The sequence below is a fragment of the Cordyceps javanica genome, chromosome 1, assembly GCF_051103115.1.
Source record: "Cordyceps javanica chromosome 1, complete sequence".
NCBI lineage: Eukaryota > Fungi > Ascomycota > Sordariomycetes > Hypocreales > Cordycipitaceae > Cordyceps > Cordyceps javanica.
The window spans coordinates 3,960,363-3,980,762 of record NC_139295.1 but is presented as its reverse complement, the minus strand read 5'-3'; the positions used below and the strand labels follow the sequence as shown (position 1 = coordinate 3,980,762).

General features: G+C 51.4%; 4 protein-coding genes across 4 annotated transcripts; 2 read left to right on the top strand and 2 right to left on the bottom strand.

Moving 5' to 3' along the window:
- Positions 1 to 386: 386 nt before the first annotated feature.
- Positions 387 to 7,061, top strand: V2A60_001195 (DUF4050 domain-containing protein; the record flags this gene model as incomplete). The annotated part of the gene is made up of 2 exons (XM_083252557.1): positions 387 to 2,874; positions 5,638 to 7,061. 2 exons carry the CDS (start codon positions 387 to 389, stop codon positions 7,059 to 7,061), a joined length of 3,912 nt encoding a protein of 1,303 aa, XP_083108683.1.
- Positions 7,062 to 7,554: 493 nt separating this feature from the next.
- Positions 7,555 to 13,002, bottom strand: V2A60_001194 (uncharacterized protein; the record flags this gene model as incomplete). Its single annotated transcript, XM_083252556.1, has 1 exon — positions 7,555 to 13,002. One exon carries the CDS (start codon positions 13,000 to 13,002, stop codon positions 7,555 to 7,557), a length of 5,448 nt encoding a protein of 1,815 aa, XP_083108682.1.
- Positions 13,003 to 15,303: 2,301 nt separating this feature from the next.
- On the top strand, positions 15,304 to 17,094 carry V2A60_001193 (uncharacterized protein; the record flags this gene model as incomplete). The annotated part of the gene is made up of 2 exons (XM_083252555.1): positions 15,304 to 15,977; positions 16,041 to 17,094. 2 exons carry the CDS (start codon positions 15,304 to 15,306, stop codon positions 17,092 to 17,094), a joined length of 1,728 nt encoding a protein of 575 aa, XP_083108681.1.
- Positions 17,095 to 17,335: 241 nt separating this feature from the next.
- V2A60_001192 (acyl-CoA N-acyltransferase) lies at positions 17,336 to 18,749 on the bottom strand (the record flags this gene model as incomplete). The annotated part of the gene is made up of 2 exons (XM_083252554.1): positions 17,336 to 17,698; positions 17,751 to 18,749. The coding sequence occupies 2 exons, from the start codon at positions 18,747 to 18,749 to the stop codon at positions 17,336 to 17,338; spliced, it is 1,362 nt and encodes a 453-aa protein (XP_083108680.1).
- Positions 18,750 to 20,400: the final 1,651 nt, after the last annotated feature.

Here is a 20,400-nt window from a genome sequence, read left to right as displayed (position 1 = left end):
ATTTTGTCCCTGATCCCATTTCCGTTGACATGCACTTATTTCTTACTCTCAGCGTTGAGCGCTTGTTTCTTTCTTGAAGCAAGCAGCTTCGTCACCTCCGACTCCCATTTATTATGCTCCGCTCTCTTACACTCCTCACCCGCACATGTCACGATACCACGACTCTTCTTTCCTTTCTCCGTCCTATTTTCCATGGTCATAATTCTGATTCTGCTTCGAAAAGCACAATATCATAGCTGAAACCGACTTTCAACCACGCATACAAAATACCATAATTTTTGTTGGACACAACTTATTCACTTCTGCACCCATCGACCGCCAGAACGCTCGGCGCCGGCCGTTGCATCTACCCGCCACACAGTCACCTTTTATGAATTATGTTCACAATGGAAAACATTTACTTCCCCAGCATGAATGTCGCTGATGTTTCTGAACCTGAAAATGCTGTCATCGGCCCGCAAACTACCTTCAGCCGCGCTGGTGAACAGCTCGTGTCCGGCAGCTACTTTGCTAGTTCGTTTGACAATACCGATGGAGAATGGGACTCAATATTGAGCGAATTTACGACCGAAAATTGTACACAAGACCCCGGTACTTTCAACACATCTCTTCTCTCGACGTCGCCGGTGACATCAGCATCTTTTCGTAACACTCCTGATACTGTTGTCAGCAATGCTTGTCTGAATGGCAGTGGCCTTGTAGAAGGCGTCGATGACACGGTAATGACACGAGAAGCCGATTTCAGAGGAGAAACGACTGGAAACATCTGCCGACAACAAACGAACACTCTTACTTCGGCCCTACCCACGACCAAGAATGACTTTCATGAGCCGACGATTGATCCAGCAGCACACTTTACCATGGCGACGAGCCAGACCTCAAAAATGGCAACGTCTGGCGCCATTGTGTGCTCGGCTGCTACACTGGGTACTTCCCAGATCGAGCCGGCCTTGGTCATGAATACGTCTCCTCGGCACCGCGTCTCCCGCCTCCCACCAGACGTTGGGGCGGACGGACAGATCAGGTATCTTGAGCCACACGAAATACCCGAGCAACAGCCTGGAATAACACAGCCTGCCACTAGAAATGTTACTGATGGCAGTATTGTGCTGCCTCCAGAACTGGAACGGCACATGTATTATCCTTCTAGGCGGAAGTCAAGTCGCCCACGACAACAGTCCCAAGCGCAGATTCAGATGCAACAAATGCAGCCGCAGCGTCCGCAATCCCAGGGCATCCAGCACGCCCCAGACCCTCAACAAATGCACAATTTCCAGCCATTACACTACCTCCAGCAGCCTCAGATTAGCGTGAGCTCTCCCGATTACCCGCATCGACAGATCAATAGCCAAGACCTTTACGCTATCCAGAGTGTTCAGCCTTCCAGCCAATCTCAGCATGGCAATTTCCATTTGCACCAGCCGAATGCGATGGCCTCGCACCAATTACAACACCAGCTAAATTTCCAAAATTTCCAAAAGCCTATAAAGGAAGTCACATTCCAGCCCGATATTCATGCTCCTATCGCAGCTGCTCAGCAATCGCGACAGTCGATGCCATCTGTCCATGGACATCTTCCTATGCAGGAACAACCAGTGCCCCAGGACCTATGCCTGGATTTGTACTACACTGGGGATGGATACGAATCTTATTCTGCTCGCGCAGAAAAGCCACCCAACACCAATTCACATGAATGGCTAAGAAATCGAGATTTTCGCTCCACATGGAACCTCGCCGATATTTATACCAATTGGTTGGACACCAGTCCCAACACTGTAGAGCCACACGTCAAGCCGTTTTCGAAAAAAGACATAAAACTTGGTATGTCATCGCAGGATGCAACAAAAGCTGCCATCACGGAGGGATTTGTACGTGGTGCGGGATGGGCCGCGAAGCTATTCTTGATGCAGATAGAGAAAGAGATGAGAGAAAGCGGCACAATGCTTGGGTTCCGGCCTCACAAAAAGGTCCAGAAAGCTGAATTGGAACAATCTGTTATAGAGCACATTGTGAGGACGAACCCACCATCTATCCATGGGGCGCAGTGTTCAAACGTCATCGCCTGGGCTTACGACGAATTTTACCCAGGCGTTTTCCGCCAAGAAGGCAACAACGGTAGACCGCGAAGTCCCCAGGAGATATTTGACGCATGGAAAACTCTTAGTGAGAATATTACAACAGATCAGCTCAAACCAGTGCTGTTTGATACCAGCACTGGCTTGAGTGTGATGACGGATATCCAACCATCCCGGCCACCAGTGGCTCAAGTGAGGTCATTTGCCACTCAACCGGGCCAGGAACCGTCCATCAGAATATCTCAATTCCCTGTTCCTGAGGCCAAAAATGGGCACATTGCAGTCAAGAACGGAGAAAATTTCTTCACTAATCCTGAAGGACCGGCGACGATGAAGCTTCAGCAAATGAAAAGGGCCGAGTTTATGGCATCGAGGTCCACAGCCAAGCCTCAAGGAGCAAGACAGCCTCCCAAGACGGCAGAGGAAAAGAAAGAAAACAGAAATCGCAAGGCGGACGAAAAGATCGGGTGGATACTTACCGGGCAATCACGCACTATTCAGCATGAGCACATGACAGCCGTATCCTACCAGTGCAGCGATGGCGAGTTTCGCATTTTGGAGGGGCAGAGGCTCGAAGAGGCTAAAGAGAGAACCCTCAAGCGCCAAAAAAAACAGCAGGGGGATAGAGCAATGGCGGACGCCGCGGGAACTAATGTGTCATGCCTGGCCACCAACGAATCGCCAAGTACCGTTCTGATGGACGCAGAATCCCGCAACAATGCGTCGGCAGCTCTAATTTCTGCCGATTATTCTCAGGAAACGGGGAATGTAGCTCGACTGGACGGGTCTCAGCCGAATGGTAAGAGCGAAGTGAAGAGGAGGCGGGTGCCAGATAAGGAGTCGATGCCAGGCGCGAGACGAAAGAGGGCAAGGCAGGATAATAGGTGAAGGAACGCCCATTTCTCGATCACTAGATTTTCTAGCTACGCTTGAGGTCATTGAAGAGCATCCATGGAAGTTCGACTTCGGATGAGGTATGGCTGGGACTACAAGAAAGCTCGGTCGCCTGGATACTGAAGGAGCGAACAATGTGTAATTCTAACGACGAGGACTAATGCGATATAATAATGTACAGTTGACTAAGTCAGATGATGTTTGACTGAAATGTTTTATGAGTTATTACGATAGGACATGCCCACCTAGTTAATTCTTCAACTTTGACCATTCATATCCCAAGTACTTAGGTAAAAGAAAGAAAGAAAGAAAGCAAAGTTGTAGATGTTGTAGATACATGGCAGGACTAAATAGATGAGGGATGCCACGACGAAAAAAAAATGACAGTTGCGGGCAATAGGTAGTTTTGCCCCCCCCCCCCCCCCCCACGGTCCCCCCCGCCAACTACCAAGGTGTGCAGTTCTCATGAATGGCGAGGCCATTCGTTGTGCGCACGGGCAGGTACTTATTAGGGCAGTGGAGCGATTGCAGTGGCTGGGCCAATGCCCTGTTTGCAGACCTGGCTGGTCGCACCACACACAGGTTGGCATCTTTTTGCACTCACCCAGTTCAGTTTGCCAATTCACGCATGCATGCTTGGGAGGATACATTCGAATCGCCTAAAGAGAGCCAATATCTGGAGCCGAAAAGAAACAGAAAGAAAGAAAAGCAGAAGGCAATCCTACATACATATCAGCGCAAAGCTCGCCCCCTTGTACGCTGGGACGATGGTGTCTCTGAGCGTCGACGCTTTTTCACTTGGGTTCAGAATTTATTAAGTAGAGGCGTGTGTCTCGTGGGACATCAAGGCCTGTGGCTTGTCTGGGCCAGCCGGAACGCCACCAGCGCGTTTCTTCAGAGACGGCGGATGACACCACACGACGACAACAATTCCTCCTCGGTGGCAAGCACGATCGATAGCTTTTCGAGACAACTTCGTTCGACTCGGTTACTCAGCCGTGTACCAGCATTTGTCATGTCTGAGACGACGATTGACTGTGTGGCTGGTGCCAGCATACCAGGTAAGATTTGCCCACTCACAGCGCATTTGACATATATACGACGCGGTACTCCGTACACTGCACACGTCACAACCGCCTTTGCACCATCACTGCTACTTACTTATCATTTCCCCAACACCTGGCCGTCTGTCTCGGTTATGCTCGGGGGCGGGGTGGCCATTGCAACCTCTGCGACACTGCGCGACAAAATTGCCAATACTGTAGGTAGGCAAGTACCTACCTACCTAGTAAGTGCTTAATAAGTCAACGTGCCTCGCATGCCCACCACCCTGCCAAAGGTAGGTACCTAGCAACCTGCCTAGTTACTTACCTACCTGGGTGCCTTGCCTTGGGCAAGAGGTATCCTGCAAAATCGTCTAGGTACCTATGCTCGTAGCGTGAGCTCGGCCACCCCCGCGAGATGATCCAGACTAGATCGGCCGCTGCAGCCTTGCACCCTAGTAGTTCTAGGCATTTTACTCACTTAGTGTTCCTTGAATGGGCGCTGGGCAAGGATTGGTCTCGAAGCCATGTCCAACCAGACCTCCGGCCCCCGCAATAGTGCGGTCTGCGTGACAGGCGACTGCCCTTGCCCGTTGCGGCTGGACTTACTCTGAGGCTCGACACTAAAAAAGGCCAGGACTGTCGAGAAGAAATTTCCTACTCACCCTACCTCATCTTTTATGGGCAAATGGACTGTTGCCATTTCCAGCATTTTCATCGTCACTTTTCATCTGTATGGATCGTTCAGGCTGCGGAACTGAGTAGTTACCGCGCTTTACCGGCATTCCTACTTACCCAGCTACGTGGTGAAGCGATTGCCGTCCTCATCGCTGCTACAAGCTGCACCCTGCCTTCTCCTCCCTGGCTGGCCACCACGAGACCGCCTCAAAGCCACACGGTTCCTCAACCCCGCGTCTTTTTCGCCCTGCAACTGCATAGGTACCTCATTAAAACAGCCTTGTGACTCTTTTACTGAGTACTTACCGCTCTCACACTGAGCCATTCTTTCCTCACCTCGGCCCATCTCCTCCCTGGTAGGTGTCCGTCTGCTTCGCTCCACTCTGTCTGTCGTGGGCCAGCTAGCCGGCCAGCCGGCCAGCCAGCTTCTTCACTCTCACGATACATTGAGTGTCACCCACCTAATTACCTACCCAGTTGCCTCTTCCCCTCCCCAACCTTCCCATCCCTTCTTCAATTCACGTCTGCATCCTCCGTACTCCGTACACCATTATCCCAAGTCCCTGTACGGACTCGATTTATACCCCACCCGGCCTTGGTTTGTTCTCGTTATCGCTCCCCCGAAACAAGAACAGCCTAACCTCCCATCGCCATCTCACCCCGGCGTCGGCGCCTCCGATGGTCATGCCTTAGCTCACGCGAGTCAAGGGTGGCAAATCTTCACAAACTTCCTCGACGACACAGGAACAGTCGTTTGACCCCTCACAAACACTTTTTTATATGCATGTACCTCGATCCTCTCATTACAAACACTTCGTCTTTATCTGCCCATCGCGTCCCTCCTCACTAAACAATTCACATAAATCTGCTGCCTACCAAATCATACTCCATGCTTTCCTATCCCCTCTGCGGTCAAGTCTGCTGACACCCTCTTCCCCGTTCTGCAGTTACCGCCGCCGATAATACATCGTCTTCAAAGTCCATTGCTGTATCTTCCGTAACACCAACCGTCACCAACGACGACAACATGATCTTCTCAGACTTTTACAAAAGTTCGCGCTCCCCGCTTGCCAGGCTACGCAACGGTAATCCGCAACTGTCGACCAAGCTGCCCACGGCCTCCCCTGATTGGGTTGGCGACGAGTACGCCGACCTGCTCAGCAAGGATAAAGCTAAGAATAAAGAGGCTGTTCGCCGTTATCTTGCCGACAAGGTGCGCTACGACTGGGTTTTTGACTGGCCTGCCCAGCAGGCCCCCAAGTCGGCCGGGAAACCTCTCGGAGAGGTACAATACCAATCCGCCAAGCTTGAGCTGGCTACAGCAGATGCAGTGGAGGTAGATGCGCCCGCAAATTCAGGCGCTGCCGACGAGGGCTATCAAGTCGACAACTCCGACCTCGACTCCGACGACGAGTCCGTTTATAGCGTCGTCTCTATGGATAATATCCACTGGCGGCCCCGTGCTGAATGGACCTCCGATATCGACGAAGACAGCGACAGCTCGTCTTTCGACGACTCACAATCATCGCTGCCACTCGCTGCTCTTGCTCGGCAAGCCAAACGTCGCCGCGCCATCCGTGAAGAGGCGTCCTGGAACCCAGGACTCGCCTGCTTCGAGGCCCGACGTGATGCCTGGACCGGCGCAAAAACTGTGCGCGTGCGCTCCAAGCCCGCCTCCGCGACGCCTTCTCAACCTATCTCTCCACGCTCTCCCCGTCGCTTTTTTTTCCGTCGCAGTATGTCGAGCTCACCGCCTACCGCTGCTGCGGTCCTGGCAGTAGCGAATGCTACATCTGCCGATCTCTGCGGCACTGCTTCCGACTCTTCATCTGCCCCTCACGATGAGCTGCGCAAAGCTGACTCTCATGCTGACGGAAGTACTGCCAATACGCCTGCTACCTCGACCACCACTGAGGAAATGCGTACCTATCCTGTCGAAACGCTACTACCGGTCGCCCAGCCCATTTTGCCACCCAACAACCCATTGCGCGCCTCCATCACTCCCAACGTCTATCTCGGTCTTTACGATAAAGTCATTCTACATAATCTTCAGCCGTCGTGCCCCATTAACCTTGCCGACATGCTGCGCTCCTGCGTCACGGGTTGGAAACGTGACGGCGAGTGGCCTCCACGCTCCACACCCTGCAACCCCCCAGTGGCGAAAAAAAAAAGTTCAAGGCATAGGAAGCTCACTACAGGTTCGACATCCGCTGCGCAGCCTACAGAAGCCGAGGCAAAAAGCAGCCGGAGGCTGAGCTTCAATCTTCTCAACCGCGACAATGAGGAGTCCCGAGCAGGGAAAGGCTTTCGCAGGAGTCTGCAGCGCGCGTTTGGCATGGCGCCTCTCCCCGGTCTCGGCGAGACTGCTTAAATGATGACGCTTGTGGAAGTGGACGAATTTATCACGAATGTATAAGGAATTCATGGAACGAACAGCTAGCGACGGAATGACGCCTTTTTATACCCCCTTTTTTTGTTTTGTTTTTGTTGCCCTATTCGTTTGAAACACCCATGTTTAACATTTTCAATCGGGCATGGAAAGCTGGCTAGCTATTTCAGGAGTTGCTTTTGATCTTCGAGACTTGGCTGGCTTTTTTTGCGTCATCTCATTACTGAAATGGGTACGATCTCTGACAATGTATTTTTTGCATATCTACATATCCCCACAGCTCGACAAAATTCCGATTGTCTGGTCGTAATCAGTATGCTCTCGCCGTTGTAGCATCAGTTCACAACCTATCATCGGGCGAGGGACAAGGCACAGCCTCCGACAGTGATTAGGGATACATACTTATCAAAAGCACACCTTGCAAAAAGCAAACGAGAAATTCGATTTATCAGCTCTGGCTATAATAAGACACAATCTAGACTGCAAACAAGTATTCAGCCGGTCTCTGCACCAAGCCCTCCATTACACTCATCAAGTCTCCCAGCAGCTCCTTTGCGTACCCGCTCCAGCTTTCAAAAGTCACAATTTCCAACGTCATCTTGTTGCCACCCTCGTGCACAAACGCCTGTATCTTCCACTCGCGCAGCGGCTCCTCATGAACATACAGCGTCTCGTATCTGTTCTCAGCCTCTTCTGTGTTCTCGCGCGATGCCACGTGCGACACATCTTGATGTACTACTGTGTCGAACCACCACTGCTCCAAACCATCCTCACCCGTCATGCTCTTTTGCTTTTTCCACCCTGGGCTAGCTATTTCCGCAATCTCTTCTAGACTGACGCCTTCATAGGCTGCGCTCTCGATATGTTGCCGCTGCACAAATGCGAGTAAGTCTGCGCCTGTCCAGGACTCGTCCATGCGCACCCGGAGTGGCACATACTGCCAGCAGGGTCCCGTCACCGTATCTGCACCCTGAAAGCCAATGTTACGACCGCTGACAACTTCACCAAACACAACATCACGCAGTCCTCGGTGGCGCGCGAGACATAGCGCCCACGCAGCCGTGGGTAGGGACGCCACGGTGACTTCGCGATTCCGCATGGAAATGTCCAAGCTCTGCTCGACTGCGAAGTGCCTGCGATCGGCAAGAGGAATATCTGGCCGGAGGGTAGTAATGGTCGATCCAGAAAGAAGCTCTCTCCAATACGGGATACTGGCAGGGATGGCATGTTTAAGTACGTGGGACACGTACGATGAAAAGGGCAACGAGGGCTCCACTACCTTATCGTTGGCATAGAGAGAGGAGAGTTGACGAAGTAAAATTGGAAGGCACATTTCATCATATTGCGCATGAGAGATGCGGAAGACGAGACAGCTGCGCGATGCGGGACTCTGGGGGTCGGAGACATAGAGCCATTTGACAAAGCTGGAGCCAAGGGGCATAGGCTTCTCTGCGTCGACGTAACATATGTCTTTAGTAAAGGATGACAGGCTCCGTTCCGGATTGGTGTACGCATACTCTTCGAATTGCGCGGCAAGAGATTGCAGTACAGCAGCGTATCCTCTTTCCCCACTGTCGACAAACACGGTGCGCAGAATTTCGTTGTGGGTGATAAGATCTTGGCAGCTCTTGCGAAGACGAGGCAGGTCGACTTCTCTGTCGAAGAATATGAGCTCATAACGAGCAGAGAATCGAGGCTTCTCCGTCGTGCCCCGAACGGCAATCTGCTGCAGGAATCGTGTTGGTAGCACATTGGTGACGGTCCAGTCCTTTCTTTCGAGCTGCGACTTCACAATATCGGTAAGAAAAGCGCCTGTATCATTGATGTCATTGAGAAGAGAAAATGCTTCGGGACTAGAGTCGGAAGAGTCCTCCGTTGTGCTCATCACTTCTTCAGTGTATTCCATGGCCGTGGCCATTTCCACCAACGTTTTATTATTAAACATCTGCGCAACGGTGAGGCGAATGCCCTCCGGTCGAGCCTCAGATGCAAGCTTCATCGCTGAGATAGAATCGCCACCAAGCAAGAAGAAGTCATCCTCCAGGCCAACTTCCAACTCTGGGACACGCAACACGCGACTCCATAGTGCTCGAAGTCTCCGCTGGCGTTGAGATGTGGCTGACACTCTAGGCTTGTCCATTGCGGGAGAGTCTAGAGAGCTTGTGACTGCCCTCTCCCCAATAACGTTGATCATGCCCGCGGTATCATACTTGGCCAACACACCAGTCAGATACAACTTATCGATCGATACGGAGGAACGCAGCTCTTTTAGCCATGGTGGGCAAACTACTATCTGGAGACCTTCAGGTTGCGAAGATTGTATGACCAGCTCACCAATAGCACCAGCTGGTATCATTCTGTTAGCGTCATCGGATCGAACAATATATGCAGCCGAAGCTCCGTCGTAGGTCTTCACCACCGGGTCTTCTTCTGCCATTGCAAGGATACCCCGAAGGACTGCAATGTCTGTGTTCGATAGGGGGTGTATATTTGCAATGATTGAGGTCGTGCCATGCGCAAGTTGTTGCGCTACATGCTTGAACTGAGTTAAAACTCGCTCCATCATAACTTTCTCAACCACATTGGAGTCAAAGCTTGCCATGACTAAGAATCCCTTTGGGTCTATCGAGCACACTAGCATAAGTGCATAGGTGTTGAATTTGAGTGCCTCTTGGGCAGCCTCGGCATCACCTGCAGGAACGAGACAGTTTGCCGGCAAAGCCGTGTCCAGAGGCGTCGCATTGACATCTGTGCTTGGATGCAAGACAAGACCGGTTCGAAGCTCACAAGCTTCTCTCGCATCGGGACTCAATCGACGGATATGCTGCAGACCAAAGTGCTCGTGCGGAATTTGGCCGACGACCTGTTCTTGAATGGTCTGCAAGTATTCACCGACCTGGGCCCCAGGATCAATTTGCACACGGATTGGCACTGTAGTGATCATCGGTCCCTCAATTTCTTCAGTACCCAAGATCGGTGCATTGCGTCCCGTCAAAGTTTCTCCAAAGACAACGTCAGAACTATTAATATACTGCGACGCCACGATTGCCCATGCACCCCTGATAACTGTTGCCACGGTAGCATTGGATTTCGGCAAGTGTTCCAGCGAGATGTACTCTTCCAGAAGCTCGTTCGCTTGCGTCTGGTAGTCTTTGCTGAGAAGTGTCGGGAACTGAAGACGATGGGTCCCTTGCAGTTGGTTTCGCCAGTAGTTCTCGGACTCGGCGACATCCTTTTCTAACAGGTACTTGATGAAATGCTTAAACTCGGCAGGTCGAGTCAACAATTTGCCTTGATACGCTTGGTTAATACGCTCTACAATGAGAGGCATCGCCCACCCATCATACAAAGCATGATGCATAGTAAGCACGAAAGAAATGGTACCGGAATTGGTATCATTAACGATTGCATATCGAATCAGAGGGGTGCCAAGACCCATGGCTGTCTCCCGGTCTGAAACCAGGTATTCAGCAACGTTAGCGCCAGTAAAATATTCAAATTTACCAGTGACTACAACCTGAACCAGTCCGCGTCCAGGAACTTGCACGATTCGAGTTCGCAGGATGGGGCTGCTCTGAGATGCCTCGTCAAATGCTGCAATGAGCTTCATGGCAGTCTCAAGATTTCTCAACACCACAACTCTCTGTGCAACATAGGCCTCCTTCACTTTACTAGATAGTGCCATGAGTGCTTCTTGAAGAGGTGTGCAAGGATATATATCCTCGACAAGTGTCGGTTCGATGCCGCACAGCGAAGCAACATCATTTCGCGCAGTCTCGTCATTCCAAGATTTTGGAAGCAGTGAGAAGGGCTCAATACCTCCTACTGTTACTGATGTGATTTCCACGGTTTTTTTTGCCATGGAAGAGAGGGTCGGATTACTGAATATGTCCGCTACCGTCAACGCCAGCCCTCGCTCTCGCGTCGCTGCGACAAGTCTCATGGCGCGAAGCGAGTCACCGCCGAGACCGAAGAAGTTGCTGTCTTTGTATACGGTGTTTTGCGGTCCTAGAACACGATTCCAAGCATACACCAGATTCTTCTCAGCGTCGGTCTCCGGCTCTTTTTGTGATCCGTGGTCTGCATGAGCTGTGCCAAGCTTAGCTCGAGGCACTGAAGTGCCAATTTCACGAAGCTTCTTTCGGTCAGTCTTCCCGGAGACCAACAAAGGCATCTCGGCAAGGGCAATAAATGCTGCAGGTACCATATACCTTGGTACTTTGGCGCCGAGAGTAGTGCCAATAACATCCAGGGCAGCCATAAGCTCCGGTGAAGGGTCAGCGAAGATCCCGCCGACTTGATAACTGGCAGCAGGTAGTTCAACTAAGAACGCGACCAGAGTTGGCGATCCACATTCTGGTTTGATAACCTCAGCGGCAACTTTGACGCCTACGGGCAAACAAAGTTGGAGATGATGCTCTACCTCGGCAAGTTCGACGCGTTGTCCACGTAACTTGACCTGTTGATCCTTTCTGCCTACAAACTCGATCGAGCCAGATAAGTTTGACTCATATCTGACAAGATCGCCGGTCTTGTACAACCTTCCGTGGCGGCCGGGATAGGAACCGTGGCCTGCTGTCAGCCAGGTCGGGTCCTCAATGAATACTTCTGCAGTCCTGGCTGGCTCTCCGATGTACCCGACTCCAACAACAGGGCCTTCAATCAGGAGCTCGCCGACTTCGCCGATCGGAACCAGGATGTTGTGGTCTTCCGGATCAACCAACCACGTCGTCCCACCAACCCCCTTTCCGATTCCTGTGGACAAATGAAGGTTGTTGTTTATTGTGCAACCAACTGTGCACTCTGAAGGACCATAAGCAATAATCAGGCTCGTAGATCGACTCCAGACCGAGGCGTCACTCGAAGACACTGCTTCGCCACCTAGCCCTAGCACCTCGAGAGATGGTATAATATCAGAATCCAGAACCCTGGCCACTGAAGGGGTCATATGCACCATGTTTGCTTTGCTATCTCGAATTGAACCGCTCAAATCATTCATTCGGCCCTGCTCGGAGGGAACGCAGATCTGACCTCCACAAGCCAATGTGCAAAGCATACAGTCAATGCTGACGTCAAAAGCGTAGGATGGGAAGTCAAAGACGCGCGATGTCGACTTATAGCCGACGGCTTCCGCTCGGGGAATCGCACCGCTGGTATAGTTTTCATGTGATATAGACACTCCTTTAGGTTTGCCAGTACTTCCTGAAGTGAAAATGACGTACAGGAGGGACGCTGGTGATACGATGGGCAGAGGGTCCGAAGATAGTTGCAAAGGGCTGTCAAGCGTGGACTGCGAAACAGTGACTATTGTCCCCGCGGCTGCGATTCTAGTTCCCAAAGGAGCCTGTAAGGCCGATGTAATTACCACCTTCGCGCCTGTTTGCTCGACGATAGTTCTAAGACGAGCTTCAGGTTGGCTTGGATCTGTCAAGGAGAAAGCTGCGCCCGATTTCATGACAGCTAGAAGAGCAACCACAGTCCACATGGACTTTTCAAAGCAAAGCGGTACTGTTACGTTGGGGCCGACTCCAAGAAAGCGCAGATGGAGAGCCAGACGGCTCGAAAGATCATCCAGCTTTGAATAAGTCAGGGAGCCGTCCCACGACTGGACAGCCACATCTTGCGGTCTGCAGCTTGTTTGCTTGGATATAATATCGTGCATGCATCGTTGGATGTTTTCTGGAACGACTGCGTTCCAGCTCCAGAGCTGGTCGAGGTCTCGCTCTGCAAGGTTCCGCTGCTGCTGGGATTCTGGCTGTGGTCCTTGCCGGGATCTCTGCTTGGATCCTGGGTTGGTACTGAATTCTGCTCGACTGTTGAGACTCTCGACAGCTGCGTTGGATGTTGTCTTCTGCGAGCTGCTCCCGAAGGAAATGTCGACAGCGCGGGTCCCTCCGCCTCCATGGTCGTCGATGATGCGCATTACGAGTGATGTCAAGAGAGTGTCCGAGATGAAGGGGAATGATGTGCCATTTATTGGCCCGCTCGCAGTAGGATCGGTTGGGTAAGCTGTTTACGGTTCTCGTTGGGCTGCAATGACGTTGAAGTACAAGAGCATGCATGCGGCTAGATATGTATGTGAGAATATGCTGCAAGTTTCGCTTAGAAAAGCTGGAGGTGGTGTAGTGCGGCTGGTCATGAGTTACAGTCATGGTAGCAGGCTACTGCAGCTACCGGAGAATGGAGCTTGATTGAGAGAGTGTTCGGCATTAGCACTGGATATCGGCCGGACACCCCGAATCTCGGCCGACGACGGATAGGTACTCAGCAGAGGCCTACAAGTTAGTGTGTTGTAAGTAGTGCCGTCGTTTTTTGTGTATCCCCAAAACCGCTTGAACGGTACTTACATAGGAGCGGCCTTTTAGGTTCAATAAAATAGAGAGCGAGGCAAATTGACTTCAAGTCTATTGCAAGCCGTGTCCACAGCGTCACACGGACGGACGGGGAAGAGGCGGGGTTAGCAACAGGTTGATCAATACGACATTGGCGAAGTGGGATTATTAGGGGGTGTGAGAGTCGGAGCTGGGGTACAACATGGGGTTCAAAGGTACAAGTTGAGGTACAAGACCTAAAGAGGTATGTACTTGCGGCTCTGACAATGGTCACAGTGGGTATGTTGTATAAGAAAACCGTCTGCACCGAAACAACTCATTCCACCCGGGGTGTCCGTAGATACAGAGATGTGAGAACTCTCTGGGCCGAGAACGATGTAGACCCTGTCGATTAGTACTAGTCTAAGTAGACGGCACCGTGAGTTCGCGGCAGGAATCCCCCGGATGCCTATGAACATAGGTTGGATGATGTATTTTGTATTTTAAATTTCTTGGATATTCCTACGCCTACTCCGTACATAGCTGCGCATGGCCTTCTCAAGGATACGCTCAATTGTAAGAAGAGCCTCTAGCCAGTGTTGCTTCGATAGACTAATGGATAAATTGTTCGATAAATCACGGGAAGAGAAGAGAGCAAACAACAGGTAAATAGTATGTTTCCTCGTGTTGGCAGGCTTTCCTTAAGTGCGAAAACGGAGAAACGTTTGCCGTGACGCCGGTGCTACGCACTGCCACTCTCATAGCCGACTGGCTACGCATGTACATGGCACCGTCATTCCGCTTGTCCCAATCTAATCAATCTCAGTTGCCTGTCTGAGCTGGAGCCTCACACCCCCAGTACCACGCTCCACTGCAGGCAGAGCTACGGTTGGGGCAAGAGTCATGCCCCCCTAGTAAGGCGAAGGGCTTATTAGTCCTGCGTTGCCTACTCAGTACTTAGCAGGAGGAGTCTGGTGCTCCTTACTACTTAGTTACAGGGTACTTGCAAGGTACTTACTAGCATTGCAAAACCCTTGCCAGGTGCCAGGCAGAGCTCTCGGCCACGTCCCGCAATTCAACAATGACCGAGCCAATACATAACTAGTTTTGAACGAGCTGACCCCCATTAATATTCCAGACTTTTCTTGAGGGGCATTGTTCTCTACTGGCTAGGCTCCAAAATTAGCGCAGATTTTGCACAACGGCAACTTTCTGGGCGATCGCTCAACGCCATTCTTGGGCAAAGTTTTAGGTGCGTCATTTATATGTGTAAATCCAGTTTGCCTGGCTTCGAGAACCTGTTTGTAGCGATAGATGACATGTAGCGCCACATCCACAATCCTGTTTCCATCCTACCATCGAAAGACAAGGGCGGGCTTACTGGTGTCGCGTTTTGCACACTCCCTGTTTGATTTGTGCGCTAGCCCATCTTATCTGATGATCTGATTAGATGGATTTTTTTTTTTCACACACTGGGTACGGCTGAAGCTGAGCCCCAACACCACCGACAGGCCTCGGAAGTCCGCCAATTGTACTCCAACTGAGGGGCCCCCCTCCACCCTTTTTTGTTATTTGCCTTTCTTGTGCGGACCTCAAAATAGAGTTCCTTACAATTCCGCGGACCCTGTTGGGAGTGGTCCCCGGCAGTGCGAGTGCCAGGATTTGACGGATCATATGCTTACCTTTACAGTAGGCATGTAACCAGGGTTCTTGGCAGCGTTTGCGCATGGACTAGCCAGTCTTGTCAAACCGGTACTCGAGGCCGTTCTGTCTAGTATAGCTTTTTCCCTCATCACATTCGTTAGTAAAAGCGAACTCACAACCTTATACTAGTGCCCTCGTCGCCGACATTGTTCGCGACTTGTCCGGTAAACTACGCTCCAGGTGCTGTGATTCATCACTATTGGTTCAAAATGTCATCTATACCGACAAAAGCGATCCGGCCAGAGGTGCCTCCGGAGACAGAAAAACTCTCGCTGCTTCATGGGCCGCTCGACCCTCCTCTGGTTGACTTAACATTGGGCGAACTTCTCGAATTGCAAACTTACCAGCACGGTACTCGCGAATGTCTCGTTATTCCGTGGACGGGTGCGCGCTGGACCTACAATGAGTTGAACCAGCAGTCCTCATGGCTGGCGCAGTCGCTACTTGACATGGGTATTGGTGTTGGCGATCGAGTAGGCATCATGGCTGGCAATTGTGAACAGTACGCCGCCGTATTCTTCGCCGCGGCCAAAATTGGAGCTATTCTCGTTATTCTCAACAATACATACACGCCGACTGAGGCAATGTACGGTATCCAGTTCTCGGAATGCAAAATCGTCTTTACCACACGCAAAATCGGGCGCATGGACAACACACGCCTTCTAGGCGACCTGGAAAACTTGGACCGTGGCCCCGTTGTTATCATGCTACGGGGTGAGTCGAAAGGCTATACTACGTATGCCGATTTGATCAAATCCGCCGCACGAAAAGACCATAATAGGCTCTACGAGGCCATGAGGCGTGTGAGCCCACATCAAGTAGTCAATCTGCAATTTACCAGCGGTACTACTGGCCTCCCAAAAGCTGCCATGCTGACACACCAGTACGCATAATCTCTCGAAACAATGGGAAATATCAAGGGAAAAAAACTAATTGATTGTTTCAGCAACCTAGTCAATAACTCTCGTTTCATTGGCGATAGGATGCGCCTCACATCGGCCGATGTTCTATGTTGCCCTCCACCGCTCTTTCATTGCTTCGGCCTGGTACTCGGGCTACTCGCAATCGTCACACATGGTGGTAAAATAGTTTACCCTGCCGAGGTTTTCGACATTTCTGCCACTCTGCGAGCCATTTCGGAGGAGTCCTGCACTGCTGTTCATGGTGTGCCTGCTATGTTTGATTCGCTTTTCCAGGCTGAGTTTCCACCCGATTTCAGTTGTGAAAGGCTCCGCACCGGTATCATTGCGGGGGCACCGGTTCCGCGATATCTCATGGAACTCCTTGTTGAAAAGTTCGGGATGATCGAGTTTACATCCAGTTATGGTTTGACAGAAGCCAGCCCTACGTGCTTCAACGCCTTCACAGACGACAGTATTGACACGCGTCTGACAACGGTCGGCACGCTCATGCCACATGCACATGCCAAAATAGTTGATCGAGATGGAAACATTGTGCCTGTTGGCGTGCGTGGCGAGCTGTGCATGGGAGGATATCAGCTTCAAGCTGGCTACTGGAACAACTCGGCCAAAACCAACGAAGTAATGCTGCGCGACTCGAGCGGAGTTCTGTGGCTTCATACTGGCGATGAGGCTGTTTTTGATGAGCACGGCTACTGCACCATCACCGGCCGCTTTAAGGATATAATCATTCGCGGCGGCGAGAACATATATCCCCTGGAGATAGAGGAGCGACTTATGGCACACCCTTCCGTTTCTCGCGCTATCGTCGTGGGTCTCAAGAGCAAGCACTACGGAGAGGTCGTCGGTGCATTTCTTGAGCTGGCCACAACAGCAACCAAGCCCTCGGACCAGGAGCTACGTGACTGGGTGCGCAAGCGCCTTGGTGGACACAAGTCACCTGCACACCTATTCTGGCTCGGTGAAGGTGGCGTTCCTGCCGATGTACCGCTGACGGGGAGCGGTAAAGTGAAGAAGTTTGAAATGGCCAAGGTAGGTGACGAGCTGCTCCGCAAAGAGACGAGTGTTGCCAAGTTGTAAATCGAAGATTTGGCGCTACAGGCGGTTTCGTCCAAGACGGATTCATTGGTGGCATTTTCGCAAAATAAAATTAAAAGTTTATTTGAAAGATCGAGATCTGGACTACATATATAATGCAATTGAATTATTCTCAATTATTCATTGATTCTCAATTGTCCAAATGGCTGTTCGACTACATATTGTTGTCGTCCAGATAAGTACCCCCTTCGCCAGTAGAACCTAAGTAAGTGACTATTCCAATCTACAGTTTTGGCACAAGACCAATTTTTGTACCGCCAACTGCTTTCTCCTGCTCGCCCAAGGGACACAGTTGGAAGAAGCGGCCACGCGGGCAGCGTACAAAGATGCTGCGCTTGTGTGGAAAGTCGACAAACTTGTCGAGGCCGAAGCCGTGAATGAGATCATACATGACGGGAATAGAGTTTGATTCCTTGGGCTCGCCTACCACCCACATGGTACGGGGGTCGTCAAGGAAGATGTAGTGCATCAGACTACTCCACCAGGCCGTAACACGGTGAGGTCCTCGAAAGCGAACGTCGCCAACGAGAGAGTGACGGCCACGGTCGAAGTCATCAGCATCATTGTAGCCCCCGAGACGATCTTCCTGTGATGATTTTAGCCAGATGTTCGACTACACAGGGCATCTAATCACAAACCTTGGCCCAGTACACTTCGAAGTAGGCGAAATAGGTGTCGTCCCACTTGGCGAGCACGGCAACTTGGTGAGGGTCTTCGTGAATTTTGCGCAGGTATTCGCGGTGCTGCTCGAGTGTGCCCGTTTCATTCCAGCCTTGGGAAACACGAGGGTCATTTTGCCACTCGTGGAAAAGTCGCAGATGTTCGGCATCAGTGTAATCGAGCGACACCATAGAAAAGGTCTCTTTGAGGTGCGGTATCCAGCGACTGTAGATCACCGCGCCTGGCGCCGGCTTCGCAGGTCGAATTGGGTGCCACGACTGCTGATAACGGCCCGGGTCCTCAGGGTCGCCGGCCGAAATGACGCTGATGGTATGTTGCAGGGGCGTAATAGGATATGATGAAAGAGGGTTCGACGTTGGCAGCGACGAAGGCGACTCTGTCGGGCACCACACGGGCCGAGGGCCAAATGGCGATCCAGCACCCTGCCAAAAGGTGCTGCGCAAGACAACTACCGTGCTGGCCGTCTCTGTGCTAGCGATCTCAGGCGTAGCAGAAGCTTTGGTTGGCTTCGGATGTTCAATTCCGAGGAGCACATCCTGTAGCTGTTTCGAGAGCAAATTGGCGCCATTACCATTGAGTTGGAGTCGGACCATTTCCATACCGGGCCTCACAGTGAAGAACACATAGACAAGCAACCACGCTTGCGCAAGTGTCGGTGCATTGCTAGCACCATCCCAGCGGACAATCGAGAACGGAGAGCGCCGAGCGCGTGCCCAGGGGCTGTTGTTGGCAGATGCAGGCAGCTCGCTCGATTTGAGATCGGCAGGAACAGAGAAGCGTATCTGAGATGAATGCAGTTCAAACGGAAGTGGCTGCATCGAAGAACCTTCTTTGAGACATAACTGGAAGACGTTATCGTCGGTGCGCTTGACGGTGTACTCGGTGAGGTATGGGTGCGGCAGCTTGATGACAGGGTCGGTCGGCGCGAGAGCAGTGAGGTCGATGATGCTTGCCATTGTGCTCTTAGGTGTCGACTTGCAACAAAACCGGAAGTATTGCGGGATTGACGTTTGAGTCGTGGTTGTAAAGAAGAGCAAGGTGTTTGGCCGCCACTTGGAGAACTTCGTTGACACGCACGCCACTACAAGATGATATCATGTCTGCAGCTAATAAAAGCCTGCCAATCCCGAGCAAGCTGGTTTTCCCGTGTTCGGTTACAAGGATGACAAAAGGCAGGTCTATGCCGCAGGGGCAACTATCAGCGCTGCACTAACGGCTAGCTGTTGGAGAACGGCTTCGGCAGGGGTGGACTATAGGGTTACTTACACGCCCCCTCCGCTACCCTCCACAGTCTGGTCCAAGGTGATTGCGGCATTACGGGCGTCCGTAAATTTATTACAAGTACCGGTCCTTTGCAGAACCGTAGGTCGGCCGATGTTGAGGAAAGAGGGACGCAGCGAGGTGTTCTGAACCCATTTCTACAAAGGCTGAAAAAGGGGGGCTGGTCCCGGCCCATCAAGCTGAATCTCTCGACCCGACGAGTAGCTCACATGTTTAGATGCAATTGCAAAGGTAGCTTTTCTTGCCCTCCATACTTATATTGAGTCCAAGTGCAGCTCTGTACTATTATGTACGAAAATTCGGCTCTGCATGGAGATGCTTTTGGTCAGCCCCGAGCCTCGGCCGAGGCCTTGTAGATCTGATAACTTTATTGAAACCACCACTACTTATCTGTACACCCCACAGCTCTCTCTGATGTACATTGTGGCGTTAGTACATTACTCAGTAGGATGTAAGTATGGTTCGGCTAAGTACGGATTAGTGTTGCCCTAGGTCTTATAGTGCCACTCCACTACAAGGCGTGATCTGATAAGAAAAATTTTCCCAGCACCCTCGCTGACCGCTTGAGATGTGGGTTTGCGCCAGGGCAATTCCTGTTCCTGTTGTTAAAGCTTATTGTCTGGCCGTGCCCACTTTGTCTATCTTTGATGCCTTCGATTTTTTTGCCGTGGGTCCTGCTGGCTCTTGAGTGCGGAGGCTCGTTGCTTCGGCTCACACATAACGAAGTACCGGAAGTCTCCAGAGCAACAATGAGGTGTTTGAGTGCAACAAGATCAGGCTATAGCCACCGTTTCAATCTTTACAGGCTGCAAGCCCGGAGCCATGGCGTGCGTACTCCAGGCAACAAAAGTGGCCTGGTAACGGGTACTATCACCCTGATAAAGTCACCGATAAGTAGAGTATCAACCGCAAGCAACTCTTGATGGAAAGTTGACTCTTGGTTTTGAGCCCATACTGCGTATCTCACTAGCTAGTGCGTTTCATAATGAAAGACCTTTAACGCAGGTTCCTGATGCTTGCCTTTTTGTCATCGTGATCTTCAACCTTCAGACCGGTAGCCACAACGGGCCCGTCATGATTTTGGTCTGCTCATCACAGCCCTCGAGACCTGTAACCGTACCGAAACCCACGACCAACTTGGCTCTATCTTTATGTTAAGGAGTTTGTTTGCCTTTGACTGTGGTATCAGCTCAGTCTGCCATCAGCTTGTTTTATGGATTTGTTTATCTTGCTATCGTTGTCGCCCATTCAGTCCATCTTCGCCAGCAGCGACGGTGGTAGTAAGTCAATACTCCGTTGGTGGCTCGCTCCGGCAGGGCGTCTTCC